Source organism: Myotis davidii, unplaced genomic scaffold (genome assembly GCF_000327345.1).
Source record: "Myotis davidii unplaced genomic scaffold, ASM32734v1 scaffold265, whole genome shotgun sequence".
Taxonomy (NCBI): Eukaryota; Metazoa; Chordata; class Mammalia; order Chiroptera; family Vespertilionidae; genus Myotis; species Myotis davidii.
This window is the reverse complement of record NW_006296627.1, coordinates 3,982,988-4,000,142: the sequence shown is the minus strand read 5'-3', so window position 1 is coordinate 4,000,142 and position 17,155 is coordinate 3,982,988. Positions and strand designations below refer to the sequence as shown.

General features: G+C 54.2%; 1 protein-coding gene across 1 annotated transcript in view; it reads left to right on the top strand.

Moving 5' to 3' along the window:
- The window catches only part of AMBRA1 (autophagy/beclin-1 regulator 1), a 136,084-nt gene extending 121,958 nt beyond the window's left edge, over nucleotides 1-14,126 (top strand). The window contains 3 exon segments of the mRNA XM_015569478.1: nucleotides 4,566-4,658; nucleotides 6,033-6,226; nucleotides 12,645-14,126. Of these exon segments, the coding sequence (XP_015424964.1) occupies nucleotides 4,566-4,658; nucleotides 6,033-6,226; nucleotides 12,645-13,138 (781 nt within the window). The 3' untranslated portion in view covers nucleotides 13,139-14,126.
- The last annotated feature ends 3,029 nt before the right edge of the window (nucleotides 14,127-17,155 follow it).

Sequence of the window (17,155 nt, the reverse complement as noted above, 5' to 3'; positions counted from 1 at the left end):
TGGTAGCCAAGGCGGTGAGGTGCTCCTTTCTCCTTGGCTTTGCTCCCCCACTGCCACTCCCCCAAGCTGCTGCTCTGCCTCTGGCTGACTGCCAGCCCAGCCAACACCCCCACCAATAACCACAGTGGGTGTGAAGTACCAGATTGATGTGAGGGGGTGCTCGCTCACTTCCGGCTTCATAGATCAGCCCTCAAATGGGAGAGAGGTGTTTCTGGGAAGACCACTTCTCAGAGTCAGCTCAGAAGGCAGAATTCACAGAAAGAAGTAGGCTCGGGCTGTGGGGCATCTGGCCTTTGGCTGAGTGTGGGGCTCCTGACAGGGTCCCAGCTCTGTCCCCTGAGAGGGAGCTGCCACTGTAAACAGTGATTACAATCAAGCATCATTGACCACAGAGGGGAACGGCATGCCTCTGAATCAAAAGGGAAGCCACAGCCACTGTCTTTCAGGCTGTCTGTCCCACAAGAGCCAGGTGCCAACTCTTGCCCACGTCATGGGGACAGCAGGGATGAATGCCGGTCTCCTCAAAACAGTCCTTTTCTCCAAGGAGACAGCCATGCAACCAATAGATGAAAGAAGAGTGTTCTCAAAGGGAATATTCCCTAGAAGTTGGGAAGTTCAGAGCCAGAGTTCTTTGTGGAGCATTGTCACCACCGAGGAGGCCCGGCGGGCTCCTGGCTGTGTTCCGAAGCACAGCTTTCAGACAGACACTGCTGAAAGAAGCCGGGGGATAAGAGGAAGTCCATCTGAAAAGGCTGACCTGACTGGCCTTGCCATGCGTCTCCATCCCTTTGTGTGTTTGCTAAGCCCCCAGGAAGAACCTGGAGCAAATAGTGACTCGTTCATCCTCATTAAGCCCCAGGGAGACGGAGGTGGTTAGGACCATTGGCATTGAAGACTGAGTTTCTGTGGCCAGAGATGTTCCTTCAACTCTGTTCTTTGGTACCTGGAATTTTCAAATCCTTGAAAATATTCAAGATCAGAATATTTGATATTGGGGAACAGGTATTAGTATTCCATTGTAGTTGAGCTTTTCCGACCACAGAAAGGAGCCATATCAGGATTAGAAATAGACCTGCTGATGGGGACAGAAAGGCTTGGGGTGAGGGGGGAGGGTGCAGCAGTGCATCTGATGCAGCCTTCCATCCTCTTCTGTTTCAGTGGCCAGAGTCCCCAGCTCTGAGCCAGATGGGTGAGAAGAGTTTAAGGGGGACCCTTTAACCATCAGCATCACGCTGACAGTCCCAGCTCTGAATGGGCCGTCAGTGGTTTCTTTCCTGTGATGGAAAGAAGGTTCTGGTACATGGTTTGGTGTGAACAATTTGTTGTCAGTATCCAGCCCTGGCTAGCAGGAATCACAGAGGAAGGATTGGCAGGGACCCACATGGTATTGCCACCTGTCAATAAATCCTGACAAGTTTGCAAATCAGAGGCTCCCTGGCAGCTGGCAGTGATGGCTTTGTTTTGGGAGGCTCTGCTGTGACTTGTGGCATTTGCCTTTTCCCTGATACAAGATCTGCCCCCCTCACCGTCACTCACCCATGCCCGCGGTTCTCAGACAACCCCACCCAGCAGCTGAGTGTTGGGAAGAGGGAGGCGATGCTCCATTTTAAAGGGGTGCCCAGGCCTCTGGGAGTTGTCGGGAGGGTTACATAGAGCAAGGAAAGGAAGAGCACTTCTGGCAGGCTGGGGCTCTTTCCCTCCAGAATCACTAGTGTGCCCTCAGGTGAACCCTGTCCCTGGAATCTTAGCGATCCTTTAAAGCAGTGGTTCTCAAACTTCTGTCCCTTTAAATACAGTTCCTCATGTTGTGACCCAACCATAACATTATTTTTGTTGCTACTTCATAGCTGTAATGTTGCTACTGTTATGAATCGTAATGTAAATATCTGATATGCAGGATGGTCTTAGGCGACCCCTGTGAAAGGGTCGTTCGACCACCAAAGGGGTCACGACCCACAGGTTGAGAACCGCTGCTCTAAAGCAAGGGTGGGGGACATCCAGCCCTCGAGCTGTATAAGGCCTGAGAAATCATTTGGTCTGGCCCTGGCAGGGCATTAAGGGTGAGTTAATTAAATATAGCAGCTAATTTTTAAGTTGACAATTGTATGGCCTGTGAATACTGTAAATATCCAAATGGCCCTTGGCATAAAAAAGGTTCCCCACCCCTGCTCTAAAGACAGGCTTTGGGGCTCAGTGCCAGGCCAGTTTCCTTTCACTGTGGAGCACAGCCTCCAACATACATTCCCTCCCCATCCAAGTCCCATCACATCCCATATCAGGGACTGTCTAGCCCTCTTGTTGAAGAAGGAAGCATCTACATCACCCTTCACAGCCTCACCTCCTGGCCCACCCTCAGAACCTGCTGACTGATTTGTTTCCTCTTCATGGAAGAAGTTCTGTCGTTAGAGGAAGGTGACCTGGGCCCATAGGTTAAAAAGCTGGCTTTCATTGGAGATTGTCATCGTCTGCGCAGGCCTCCTAAAGAGAGGACCTGGGCTGGATGGCTTGGTCAGTGACTGTTCTCCTCGCAGCCTGGAGGCTGGATCCAGCGTGGCCCACTCTGGTGAGGACCTTTCCTGAGTTGCAGAGGGTCATGTTCTCACTCTGTCTTCTCGTGGTGAGAAGGCCAGTCCTGTTGTATTAGGGTCTCATGTTTATGACCTTACCTAGAGGCCTGGGGCACAAACTCGTGCACAGGTGGGATCCACCTCACTGAGGGGAGGGGCCACGGGCGGTTGGCGGCTGACCCCACCCCCTTGCTGAACTCCCCTTTGAACTCCCAGTTGAGGGGATAATTTGCATATTAGCCTTTTTAAAAAAAATACATTTTTATTGATTTCAAAAAGGAAAGGTGAGGGAGAGAGAGGTGGAAACATCAATGATGAGAGAATATTCGATGGGCTGCCTCCCGCACGCCTTCCACTGGGGATCGAGCCTGCAACTCAGGCATGTGTCCTTGACCGGAATCAAACCTGGGACCTTTAGTCCGCAGGCTGACGCTCTATCCACTGAGCCAAACCAACTAGGGCAGCATATTAGACTTTTATTATATAGGATTACCTCCTGAAGACCCTGTCTCCAGACATAACCACATTGGGGGACCAGCTTCAACATGCAGTTCAGTCCCTAGCACTAGCAGAGCTCTTCATGCACATGGGCACGTTCTGCCCCATCTGGGATCAGAACTGGCTGTTGTGTGTAGCATAGGATCTCTACAGGGATGCCAGACTTCTAATCAAAGGTACCTCCTTCCCAACTTCTGTCCCTCTGCTTTCACCACCCGCATCACACCTCACTCTCAGCCACAGTGACTGGTCTAGGTCAGTGGTCGGCAAACTGCGGCTCGTGAGCCACATGCGGCTCTTTGGCCCCTTAAGTGTGGCTCTTCCACAAAATACCGACTTCTGCGCATGGGCCAAGGGGCCAAAGAGCCGCATGTGGCTCGCGAGCCACAGTTTGCCGACCACGGGTCTAGGTAATACCTTCCAGGGAGGAATCAGAAAACAAAGCAGCCCTAGCCGGTTGCTTAGTGGTTAGAGCATTGGCCTATGGACTGAAAGGTCTGGGGTTCAATTCCAGTCAAGGCTTGTACCTTGGTTGCAGGCTCGATCGATCCCTGACCCTGGTTGGTGCGTGTGTGGGGGGCAACCAATAGAACCTGTGGAGGAGGGGGCAACCAATAGAAACATCACATTGATGTTTCTCTTTGTCTCTCCCCCTCCCTTCCACTCTCTCTAAGAATTAATGGGAAAAATATCCTTGGGTGAGGATTGACAAAAAGAAAAGAAAGAAAGCAGAGCAAAGCAGTCTTGTGTGCAAGTCAATATAGAAGGATGAGAGGCCACCGCTTCCCTCTGGCAGCTGTGCCACCAGCAGTCCAGCCATCACCACCTGCGTTTCTCTCCTTCCTTCCCCGTCAGAAGTTCGTGAGCAGCCTCGGGTCTCCTTCAGCTTGAGGAGCATCTTCCCCATTGCTGTCCACCCTGCCCTGGCCCAGGAGACAGTAGGGCCAGAATAGAAAGAAGTGGGGGCTCTTACAGCTCAGTGGGGGCTTTGGTCTGCTTAGACTTCTGAGCTCCAGGCAAGTGGAGAATGCCGGGAGCCCCGTGTTCCTTCCTCCCACCGCAGGGCAGTGGGCACCTGCCCTCTGTGTGGGGAGCCTGTTTCTGAGCACGAAGCAGGACCTGCAGGCAGGACAGTCGTGGCACGCTGTCTCTCCAGGGCCTCTCAGCCTCCCATTTGCCATCTGAGCTCCTTTCGGGAAAAGAAGAGCTCTCAGAACCCAGTGCCTGCGTCTGCTGTGGCCATTTTTTTAGCTGTCTCAGCCCCAAGGTGGAGCCAGTCAGGCTTTGTCTGCAGGAAGAAGAAGCTAAAACCAGCTCTGCAGGCGGTTGCCTGAAGTGCTCCGCACTGAGCGTCCCAGTGGAGTGCCTCTCAGCCCCGCCCAGGAGTGAGGAAGGAGGGTTCCCGGGCCACAGTCTACGGAGCTTGAGAATTGTGCAGAGCTCTGGCCAGTCCCTCTCTAACGCCTTCCACCTTCTCTGTCCTTCCCCACTGACTTTCAGGGCCTCGAACTCAGGCATTGAGTACTACTGGGACCAGCTGAACGAGACTGTCTTCACGGTCCACTCCAGCAGCCGGAGCAGTGAGAGGCCCGGGTGAGTGTTTGAAGGAGGAGGGTGCAGCCCCTGCCTCCTGCTTCTGATGGGCTCCCAAGCGATGCCCTCAGCCTGTACCCAGGGCTCTCTGGGTACCACTCAATCAGAGCGCCTCCTCTTTGATCCGCTTCATGCGTTGAGCCTTTGCACGCAATTTCATTCGAGAAAATGGTGTTGCCCTGCCGGATTGGCTCAGTGGATTGAAGGGTCCCGGGTTCGATTCCAGTTGGGCACATGCCTGGGTTGCAAGCTTGATCCCCAGTAGCGGGTGTGCAGGAGGCAGCCAATCAATGGTTCTCTCTCGTCATTGATGTTTCTCTCTCTCTCCTTCTCCCTTCCTCTCTGAAATCAATAAAAATATATTGATGTCAATGTCTAAGAAAGAACAAAACCTCTGCTCTTAGGGTCTTGGTGTAGAACAAGCTAGGACACCTTCTGGTCCTCTCCCATCCTGTGGTGAGGGGAGAAGCCGGGGCACTGGAGAGGGGGCCTGTCCCTAGGACGAGTGCTCATGTCCTCAGGGAGAATCTGTCAGTGATCTCCCAGGTGACTAGAGCCTCTGGGACCAAGCTGCCGAGAGCTGCAGTCCAGGATCCATTTAGACAGTAGAAACCTGGTACTAACCCTCTTATTTAACTCACTAATGAAGATGAATATTTTGAGAAAACAAAGGCAAGCACTGTTTCCTAGAGGGCCCAGCTGCAGAAATCGTCCCCAGAAACAGCTAGAAATATGAGTGACCCTCTCAGAAGTCCTGGGCTTCCTCTGCTGCCAGCTAGCCACCCCAAGGCTCAGAGCCTGGAAATGCCCAAGGGGAGAGGGTGCTGGCCTTGGACCCAGGCCTTTCTCATAAGGCAGCTTTTCAGAAGGCCCTGAAGGGTCCCAGAACAGATTCATCCGAGTCTGAGTACTCTTCCTCCACAGTGGAGATCCAGTGGAAACTCCGGATGTAAACTGGAACCTTGTCAGCGTATAGAAGCAAGGAAATGCTACAGAGAGAAAGGTCCTTCTACTGCTCACTGTTTGTCCCATGGATCTCAGTTAGGGGCTTCCTGTATCTAAAAAAGTCTTTTATGTTGGCCATCTCTACCTCATCAGAAAGTCCCCTTTGTTTAAGGGAGTGGCTGAACCAGCTGGGCTTGCAAAATTGGATGGCTATGTGGCCGCCTTTCTTTGTCTCGGACAGGACTGATAGGAAGGAGAAGGGACACAGGCGAGTTCACTGGGTTGGGAGGTAGCTGTGGGCGGGCAGGGCTGCTCCTTAGCCTGCAGCCCTGGTCAAGCCTGTGCCCGAGGCTTGGCATGGAGCCAGCCGAGCTCTGAGGGGTGCTGTCCCAAGCCCTGCCTGATTTCAGTCCACCTTTCTCTCCCTAGAACCAGCAGAGCCACATGGAGGACAGACAGAGACATGGGTCTGATGAATGCAATTGGGTTGCAGCCTCGGAACCCCACCACCTCAGTGACGTCTCAGGGCACCCAGACTCTGGCCCTTCAGCTGCAGAATGCGGAAACACAGACGGAGAGGGAGATACAGGAGCCAGGGACAGCAGCCTCGGGTCCCGGGGAAGGTGAGAGCCCTGTGATGCCAGTGGGCAAATATGGCAGGGGGTGGGGAGGGGAGTGGGCGGGACCATCATCAAGGCTCCTGGCTCCTCCACATGGACGGGGGTACTGAGAGAATGCACTCCAGTCAGGATGAGCACCCTTCCCTCTTTGGGGAGTGCCCTCTTGGTGGCATTAACCACCTCCTCAGGCAGGAACCTCATCTCCTTCATCTGTCACTGATTCCAGCAAGCGGAGCAGCTCTTTCCGCTTTCCCCCAAGTGCCCTCTCCTCCAGAACTTGGAGGACAGAGGCTGTGCTTAGAGAGAGGGCAGGACGTAGCTGGATGGGAAAGGCTACGAGAGACCGCTTGCTGTCGGCTTCCAGGGCCACCCACAGGGAGCCTGTCCCCCTGCAACTGTGCTCCTCTTACACCCATGCATCACTGCCGTTTGGGTACAGCCCAGCACACCCTCAGCACCTTCCTGTCACCTATCTCAGGTGCGGCTCAGCCAGCCTCCCTGGCAGTCTGTGCTGGCCTCACACGTCTAAGAACCAATTAGCACTTCCCAGCGGCAGAGCTTGAGCCACTTTGGAGTCTGTTAGCAGCTGTGTTAAACAGCCTGTTCTCACTCAGTCATCTCCTTACCCCCTACCCTGGCCCCTTGCTGGTCCCCAGCTCCACACAAGCCAGCCTCGAAGCAGACACACACTGTCTAGGTCTGTGTTGAGCCTATGGGAGAAATGTGATGTGCATCAGGCAAAGAGTAACGAATTTGCCTGTGTCACCCCAGGGAAGCTTTCTATACTCAGTACCCCCGACCCCACCCCAGGGCACTGTCCCTCTGGCTGCCATAAACTGAAAAATTTAAAGTTAAGTCCCTTTTTGGTCTGTGGCCCAGGCCACACCTACATCTGAGGCCTGTGACTCTTTGTTGGGTGGAAAGCCCCAGGGTGTGGACATAAGCAGCTGGCAGTGCTGGCTGGGCTTCAGGCCTCAGCAAGGAGAGAGTTGCAGGCTCCTCCAGCCGCCCCCGTGCTAAAGACAGTCCTAGGCAGCCCCTTGGATCTGATCTCATGGCCGTTTACTGATTTCCACCATGGATCAGCCGCTTGGGCTACAAAGACAAATAAGCCTTTCCTCAGTGAACTTGAACTCTAGAGAGGCAGGAAAATAATGACTTCTTGTGATCAGGACCTCAGAAACTCAAAGGAGGAGCCATGCCCACCCAGCCTATGGGGCTGGGGGAAGGCTGCTGGGGGAGGTGGCTCTGAGCTGAGCTTTCAAGGATGAGTAGGAGTTAGTCAAGCAAAGCGGGTAGGGGAGCGCAGGGAGAGGTATTCCTGGCAGAGGGGACAGCACCTGCAAGTTCAAAAACATCACACTCTATACCAGTGGTTCTCAACCTGTGGGTCGCCTAAGACCATCCTACATATCAGATATTTACATTACGATTCATAACAGTGGCAACATGACAGGTATGAAGTAGCAACGAAAATAATTTTATGGTTGGGTCACAACATGAGGAACTGTATTTAAAGGGCCAGAAGGTTGAGAGCCACTGCTCTACACAGAGGACCACGAGCAGGTTCGTGTTTGTGGCCTGATTAGCACGTGTTGAGAACTGAGGCTGGATGAGTAGGGAAGGCAGATTCCAGGAACTGGTTGGGGCTGAGGCCTTCATCCTTGCAGTCAAGTGCACAGGGCTCGGGGCCAGGAGCTGCCAGCTTGAGGAGAAGGCATCCTCACCTCCCAGAGAATCCTCTGCTTTTTAGTGTTTTTTTAATTTTTCAGTTTCAGTTGACATTCAGTATTATATGAGCTCTAGGTGTATAGTGTAGTGGCTAGACATTTATATAAATTACAAAGTGATTCCTCTGCTCTTTTCTTGATTAGCCTCAGCCCATTTCAGACGTTCTCAGTCAGTCATAAGTTCCTTTCTTCTTGTTTGGGCTGGGGCCGGAGGCTGGCAAGAGGAAGGGGCTCTTGCTCCCAGTTTCAAGAGGCCAGAACCACATTTCCTCCCTGTCTTGTCCCCACAAAGGGGAGCAGGTGGTGGAGGGTGCGTCCTGCAGAAGCCAGAGTTGCTCCTCAGTAGGAGTGGCAGTCGGGAGCTGGCCCCTGGGCACAGTAGGCTTTCAGCTTGTGCGTCTGTGTGGGGCCCTGTAACCTTGGCCCGGAGCTCTGGACCTCCAGCTCTCTTAATCCTCTCAGAAAGAGACATGCCTAGAAAGAAGTAAGGGGAGGAGAGCATGGGGGCGGGGGCGGCCTCCGTCATCTGGGGCCAGGAGCTGTTTGGTGGTGCTGCTCTCGTTGACCAGCAACCACTCCTGCTGAGCCAGGCACCAGGATTCTCCTTGGGTGTAGACTTTCCCCACCCAGCAGGCAGGCACAGCTGCTCTACGCATCAGCACCTCACTCCCAGCATCTGCCTCCTCTCTCCATGTAGGCAAACTGGTGGCCCCATCTGCATAACCTCTCTTCTGGGCTCAGCTAGGAGACAGGGCCAGGGGCATGGGAGGAGGGATATCACCTGCACATCCCACCCCACACACCAGGGCCCAGGTTCACGAGTATGGGAGACCACCTCTGCTTCGTAGCAGTCACTGTTCTGTGGTGCCCCTCTCGTTCCGATCAGCTAGCACCGGGTGGCTCCAGGTGGCTCCTCATTTTCTTGTTCTGTAAAAATTTGGTTCAAGTCCATTCAGCTCTTCCTAGGACTTCCAGGAAGAGCCCTCCAGAGTGGGAATTTGCAGTGCTCATCCAACTTAGAGCTTCCCTACCCTGTCAGAAAGGGAGGGAGCATTCCCTGGTCTCACTGTTTGCTCCCAGCACTGACCCACTCCTGCCCCGCATACAGCAGGCATCCAGGAAGTGTGTAGGAGGGGAGAATGGAGTGGAGGCAAGGCCCTGCCCCTTGCTTGGCTGTGCCACACTACTTGGGGAGCCCGTGGCTCTGCCTCTGACGCTGGGAAAGGTTGTCTGGCCTCTTTCTTGTGAAGTGAAGATGCTAGGCCAGCTGCAGTGACCTGGGCCCTGGGCGGCAGGGAGAGCAGTGTGAGATGGGAGGGGCTAGAAGACCAGCAGGCCCACTGAGGGCAGGAAGGGCAGCTTCTCCCTTTCACTCAGCCTTGCTTCCCCCTTCTGGGCAGTGAACCCCCAGAATTAAATGAGGTCACAGGGCATTATGGGAAGTTATTGGTCTGTCCATCCTGGCCTCTGTATCTTAGAATTTGCCAAGGAAAAGATCTCATGTCAACACGAAATCAGTTTCCCATTTTTCAAAGATGGAAAGAAACATTTTGCTCCAGGGAAGGAGACAGCAGGATTGACCCTGTGGCCACCGCTCCTGCCGCTCATCGCTGAGCTCCTGGGGCAGGCTGCCATCTCCCTCGGGCCCCAGTGTGTGCGTTCTCCTCTGGAAGAATGTGCTGGCTGCCTTCCGTGGCGCGTAGCCTTGGCTTAGAGTCCCCAAGAGAGAAGCACAGCTCATAGCTCAAAGCTGTCAGCACCCAGCCCTGAGGAAGCTGTTGGGGTGTGTGTGTGTGTGTGTGATTATATTAGGGACCATGAATTCAATGGTATTGCCGAGGGAATCACATTCAGGGATGAAGCATGTCCTTTCCCTCCGGAAAGAAACAGACACAGGTGTTTCTCCCATAGCAGGGGCAACATGTGATCTGTGTTCAGAAGCCACTTAAGCCTCTGTAATCAGCTCGGGAGCCCTTTTATTCACCCACACATTCATCTGATAAATACACACAAGTTCAAGACCAACGTTAGACGCAAAGATGATTAAAACTTAGTCTGAGGCCTTCAGGAACTTGCAGAAGGTCGATGCCACAGATAACTTACACAGAGAAGTGTGAGCACTGCAGGGCTTGGGGAAGGAGCAGCCACTCCATCGGAGGTCTGGGTGAGAGGCGGTACTTGCGTTGGCCCTTTAAAAAGAGTGGACCTTAGACATGAGGCCATGGGCAAGCACAGAGCAGGCGGGGAGCATCTGCAGGGCAGGCGGGCATACAGCAGGCTGGGCCGGCTTTGGTAAGGTCACGGCACAGGAAGAGGTCCTGGTCAGGAAGCGGCTGGAACCTGGCCAGAGGGCCCTTAAATCTCAAGCTAAGGATTCTTGATTTTTTGAAGCTGCTTGGTTTTGACAAGTATGGATTTAACGAGAACTCAGTGAATCAGAGCTTAATTGGGATGGCAATAGCAGCGGCATGGAGGCTGGGTGGAAAGGGACGATATAAAAAGCAAGACCAGCCATGGTGAGAGCTGGCCAGGACCAGAGCCACTGGTGCAGTGGGAGAGGACAGAAGGCTCAGATCCGAGTGCTCACAGCAGGGCCCGGAAGTGAGCCACATGGAAAGAGCTGATGGTGTCCCGTCCCATCTCACCCCCTGAGCCCTGCACCATGAGCTCCAGGGCCAGCAGTCCTCAGGCCAGCCCACTGCACCTCCCAGCCAGGCTGGGGAGCCCTCAGTGCAGTTCTTGGAAAGCAGTGGGGGTGGCAGTGAGCAGAGGGAGGTCCCCTTGGGCCTCCCCAGGCAGCCCTTTGGCTCACAGGATAGAGACTGTGCTGGCACCAAGGCGCTCAGTTGACCCTTCCTGTGTCCCCCTGCGAAGACGGCTTGTCCCCTAGAGAACTCTGAGCCCTGCAGGTTCTCATTCCTTCTGCCCTGGGAGCTGGCGCCGAGCTGCCAGGGGAGACTGTGGATGGGCTGCTGCCTGAGTGGTGGAGGGTAGATGGGCAGGGTTAACCAGGAGATCTGGAGAAAAGCAAGCTGGACGTAAGTGAAAGCCCAGGCAGAGTCCCCACCACCCACTGCCTCGGTAGACCTAAGGAAGAACTACCAGGGGTGCCAAGCACTGACAGGGAGGGAGAGACCTAGTGTGGCCTTACACTGCAAAGCTGTGAAACTGGCTGCCTGGAAATCAGTTCTAACAGCAAGCAGAGAGAAGGGACTGGCAGGGAGAAAGCAAGGAAAGTCTTGCAGAACTAGCTGTTGACAAGTACCCCAAAAGAAAAAACCACTATCAAAGCCCCCAAATATGCAAAATCACAAACTGCCAACAGGCAGCCAGAGGAAACAGCAGCAGTTGTAGTCATCGCTGAGCACAGGCTGGAGGGAAGATCCCTCAGGATGGAGCTGCACTCCAGACCCCATTCATCACCACTGGGCGTCCACCGGGGCCGCACTCACATGCGCTGTCATGCTCCGCCCGGCACTGTGCAGGCTGTGTGCATCCTACTGTGCAAGTCAGGAAGCTGGGGGATGTGCAGGTTAAGGGGGTTATCCAAGATCACAGACCTGGACTTGAGCCGAAGCCTGTCTGTTCCGACACTAGGGAACGGTCAGGCCTTCGGGGGAAGGCCTAGAACAGTGGTTCTCAACCTTCCTAATGCCGCGACCCTTTAATACAGTTCCTCATGTTGTGGTGACCCCCCAACCATAAAATTATTTTCGTTGCTACTTCATAACTGTAATTTTGCTACTGTTATGAATCGTAATGTAAATATCTGATATACAGGATGTATTTTCATTGTTACAAATTGAACGTAATTAAAGCATAGTAATTAATCACAAAAACAATATCTAATTATATATGTGTTTTCTGATGGTCTTAGGCGACCCCTGTGAAAGGGTCGTCGACCCCCAAAGGGTCACGACCCACAGGTTGGCGACCCACAGGTTGAGAACCGCTGCCCTACAACCTCTTCTGCCTCTTAATATGCGGCTGAAGCCTCAGGCCCGGGCAGGTGCCTGGCTGTGGGGCAGGTGAGAGGCAGTGTCAGGCATCGAGCCCCAGAAGAACAGTGTGTGGGAAATAACGTAGGAAGGCTGATGGATGAAGGGGGAACAGTTAAAAATTCAGACTTCCTCCTGGACTCTCAGGAAGTACCATAAACAGAACATAGGGAAGACAGCACAGCTCTGAAGTGAAGCAGAGCAGGCTGTTTGCCTTTGAACCACACTCTGTGGGGTGCCCTCTCTTTCCGAAGACCAGGCAGCATACCCTCTCCCAGGGCTACCAGGTTAGATTACCCACGGCAGGGAGCAGGCAGGCAAAGCAAGCGAGCTGGCCGGGCCCTTCCCATTGCCTTCATTCAATTAATGACCAGCCTGCCACTGGCCTGAAAGGGCTAAAGCCAAACACCTGCCTTCTGGTCCGGTTCTGCGCGTGTAGCGGCTGAGTAGCCTTGGGCATTGCAGGCCATGCTGGGCCTCAGTTTCTCTGCCAATAAAACAGAAGTATGAGCTAGGGCCATTCCGAGAGTCATCACGCTCAGGTGTCCGAGTGATTCTCAGATAGACTGGGGGAGTGGGCCTTGTTTCTGCTTTTAGCCTAGAACCCTCCAGTTCCTCCTAGCAGTTGCCTGCCTGGCTCAGAGGACCAGGCCAGCAATTAATTCCCTCCCTCTTCTGCTTCATACCTTCCAGGTGAGGGCTCAGAGTACGCAGGTGGGGAAGACGCCCTCAGCAGGATCCAGCGGCTGATGGCCGAGGGTGGCATGACCGCCGTGGTGCAGCGGGAGCAGAGCACCACCATGGCCTCCATGGGCGGCTTTGGCAACAACATCATCGTCAGCCACCGCATTCACCGCAGCTCCCAGACAGGGACTGAGCCTGGGGCCGCCCGCACCTCCTCGCCCCAGCCCTCCACCTCTCGGGGACTGCTCCCGGAACCTGGGCAGCTGGCAGAGCGAGGCCTAAGCCCCCGGACAGCCTCCTGGGACCAGCCCAGTACCCCTGGGCGGGAGCCCCCCCAGCCATCCTTGCCCTTTTCCTCCCCTGCCCCTACTCCTGTCCCCCTTCCCAGCACTGAGGGACCAACCCCGCACTGCGACCTGACCAGTAACCACCACCTTCCTGACAGTGGCGGTAGCAGCAGGGGGGAAGCTGCAGGCCCCAGTGGGGAGCCACGGAACAGGTAGAGACAAGTGTGCACTGGTGCCTCCCTCAAACCGCTGAGCAGAAATCGGACCTCACAGCTGACTGGGAACTGGACACGGAAGAGCTGCAGGCTGCATCAGGAACAGGAGCAAGAGGGCAGGGGTTCGAGGAAATCAGAGTCTGTGGGCGTGAGGCAGTCAAATGGGCAAGGCTCACCTTAGGACTAGAACCTTTCAGGATCTGGAGCCCATGGAGCCACACTGCTGTGCTGAGTGAAGAGAAGGAAGTGGGTATTCTGCCATGAACCCCGTTTACCCTAGTCACAGAGAACCCCAGAAGGGCCAAACTATCCTGCATAGTGGCCAGTGAGACAGCTGTGCCCTGTCCACCTGTTGTAGGGGCCAAGCCACTAGGACTTGAAGAGCAAGAGGAGCAGCCGACCCCCAGAAACCATCTCTATCTCGGAGCCTCCAGAGCTTCAGCTTCTTATCTTTCCCCACGAAGGCCACTGTCGGGCAGGCCAGGCCCAGATTCCCGAGGACGGGCTTCTACGCTTGCTAATGGGGACACCATGGAGTGGGGGGAGCCTGCTTGCCTGACAGAGGATGGGGTCAAGGGATGGTGGGCAGGTCCTCACTCAGGAGTGGGGGGTGTAGGCTGGCCAGCCCCCAGGGCCTGTCCACCAAGCCCCTCCCTCCCTGTCCCCCAGGTCCTCAGAGCAGCGCCTGTGGGTATCAGTATTCCCTGAGCCGAGGCCAAAGCCAGCCCGAGGCTGGGGGAGGGGGTGAAACTCCAGGTCAGAATGTGAGGTCTTGGTCTGTGATTTAAGGTGTTGCATGTGGAATCTTAAACTGTACGTGTAGTTTCTAGTGGAAAAATCAAGGCGCTGATTATTTTGTTTTTAGTATGAAAATGTGATTTCTGTTTGTAACTCATAGAAACATTGTGGTGGGAGAAGAGGGGATAGTCTGACTGCTAATGAGGGAAACACCAAAGATCTACATCATTAAAATGATGACATGCCCCTCACCAGGCTCCGCTCTGTTTTTATGGAGGATGGTGGGAGTGGGGGGAAGGGGTTGGGGACCAAGGGGGCGGGTCTTTGAAATGAGCTGGGCCCAGGTTCTCCCAGGCACTGGTTTTGGTGCTGCTGGCGTCTATGGGGAGCCCTATCTGATACCTCAGCATAAGCCACTCAGGCACCACCACCTCCTGCTTCCTGTGAGCCTGCTAGGGACTGGGGCAACTTTAACAGCGACAGGTGGGTAGGTAGGAATGACAGAAGGTCATTCATCTTGATTGCTTCCTACCCAGGACTATGGTTCTGGAGTGAAGATGTAACTGGCAAAGAGTTAGACCCCTCCAGTCCTAGGAAACCACCCATAATGGGGGTTGGAGCTTGTCCTTGTCTACAGACATCCCACAAAGATGCCATTTGCTGGCCCCTCAGGTTTCCTTTACTTTGTGTCCTCAGTACTGTGACCGAAAGGCCTGTTCTATTCATGGGCCTTGGCCACATTACGGTTCAAGCTGACGTGGCTCTGCTGGTTGAGCGTCATCCCATGCACTGATGGGCCACCAGTTCGATTTCTCATCAGGGCACATGCCTGGGTTGCGGGCTCAATCTCTAATAGGGGGTATATAGGTGGCAACCCATTGATGTTTCTCTCTCCTCCCTTCCCCTTTCTCTAAAATCAATAATGTTTTTTTTTAAGTTTCAAGCAAGTTAGTGGCAGAAGGATATTTGCCCCAAATCATACAAAGGTATACAGGAAAATCAGAGCCACCCCAAGCTTCTGCCAGCAACAAGTACTTCAGTATCTTTTTTGTCCCAGACACGATACGTCATGCATAACTATGTTACCCCAACAGAGACAAAACCAAAAGGTTAAATGGGAAAGCAAGTAATACAAAACAATGTGAAGAGTTGTATAGTTAGGAACACCAGAATTTTCTAGAAAGTTATAACAGTGGACTCGACTAAAGGACATCCGCTAGCTGTGTGACCTAGGGCAAGCCACTGGCCTGTTGTTGTTGTTAATCCTTACCTGAGGATATTATTCCATTGGGTTTTTTAAAATATTTCTATTGATTTCAGAAAGGAGGGAAGAGAAATATTAATGCTGAGAGAGTTATTGATAAGCTGCCTCCTGCATGCCCCCTACTAGGGATCAAGCCCGCAACCCAGGCATATGCCCTTTACCGGAATTGAACCCAGGACCCTTCAGTCTGCAGGCGGAAGCTCTAACCACTGAGCAAAACTGGCTAGGGCACCACTTGCCTTTACTTCGCTTTCCTCCCTTGTAGTAGATGCAGGGCTTGCAACCTCTCAGTTACTTCTACCTCTCTAATCTCTAGTCCTTCGTGTTCAGCACTGGTTAGGACAGGCTCCCATGAAGAGATGGGACTTGAGCTATGCATTGTCAGATGGGGAAGAATTCCTTGGCTGACAGTGGGGCTATGAATTTGTTAAGTGTAAACCTTGGCCAAGGACTCGGTAACCTCAATCCTCTTCACAAAAACCCTCTGAAGTGAGCACTGGTATTACACCCAGACCACCTAACTAGTGGAGGCAGTTTTAATCCAGGTGGGACCCCAACTTGCTCTATTTTGTAAAAGGGGTATTCAGCCATGTGGGTGAGGTGATCCAAATTTGGCCCTGTCTGGCCTCACCTCTGCCCTCCCTGGCCAAGGATGAGCCTGTTGGAGGTCACAACATCAACCCCTCCACTTAGAAAGCCTTTGCCTGGTGGATAGAGCCTCCCCAAGGATAAAGCCTTTTGGGGGCCTCTTGCCCATCATAACAAGGTTGTGGGGTCAACAGGAGAGCTTGGGAAGCTCATTTGGAGATGAGGAAATAGGTCCAGAGAAGTCCTATGGGCCCAAGTTGTAGACCCAATTGGATCATAGGCTGAGAGCAAAGACTAAACCAGGTCTCTGGTTTCCAACTCAGCGCTACACAGTTCCACTTTGGGTTCTGGGACTGGGGAGGCCAATGGCCCCACCCATCATGGATTTCAGAGGAACTGGAGCAGCTTTGCCTGACAGCTTCTGGAAGAACCCAAAGCAGTGGTTGGAGACATTTCTGGTTTCTGGGCCTCCAGTCCTTATCCTTGCTTGACTTCCCATCTGACTGTTGTATCTGGCCTTCCTGCATTCTGTTTGTTCACGCACACACCCTGCAGGACTATCATATAATTGTTATATGAACCAATTCACCTGTGAGTGGGGACAAGAGCAATAGCACTTTTTTCATCCTTGGTGATGAGGATCATGGGAGAACAAATCATTCTTGTGAAGCACAATGGCTTTTCACTCTAGCCCCACCCGCCTACTCCAGGTCTCTCCTTCCAGGACCACTGGGGACCGACCCCCACCTCCGCATTCAGCGTGGAGAGCACACCAAGAGCCCCCGCAGCTGCAGCTGGCGTTGCCTGAGTTCTGCCCCTTCTCGAGTAGCTCTTGCCCTTTCTTCTCCACTGCGTATCCGCCTCCACCCCCCCACCCCGCGCCAATCCCACACAGAGCCCTCTGAGCGTCTCTTAGGTGAGGCTGAAGGAGGGGCGGGACTTGAGTTGTTTTTCCAAGAGAAGGAACCGTGTGTTTTAAGGTTAATCGGGTGTTTGGCGCAGAGTTTGGTGTAACAGGCCTCGCGGCCGGTCGTGAGGGGCGAATCCCTCCCTGGTCAGCCCGGGAACCCGCTCGGAGGCCGAGCGCTGGTGCCTGGGCGCGCTGAGCTGAGCCACAAGGCCTGGGCTGGGGAGGAGCTCTCCGAGGTGCTGAAGGCGCCCGGCTCGGCCCGCGGCTGCCCCACCCGCGGCCCTCCGGCCCTCCAGGTCGGTTGCCAGAGACCTCGAGAGAGCAGTGGCCTCCCCCGGGGTCTCGTTCAGGGCTCCGCCCAGGTGACCTTGGGCTTTCCCTCCCAGGAATCGGTGACCTCGACCTTCAGGCCCCGGCTGGATGGGCTGCGTATCCCATCCCGGGGCTGGAGAGAGGGCTAACCCCTTCGCGGCCTGAAGTGCGGGGGCCGAGCGGCGGGGGGTGGGGCGGGCGGGAAT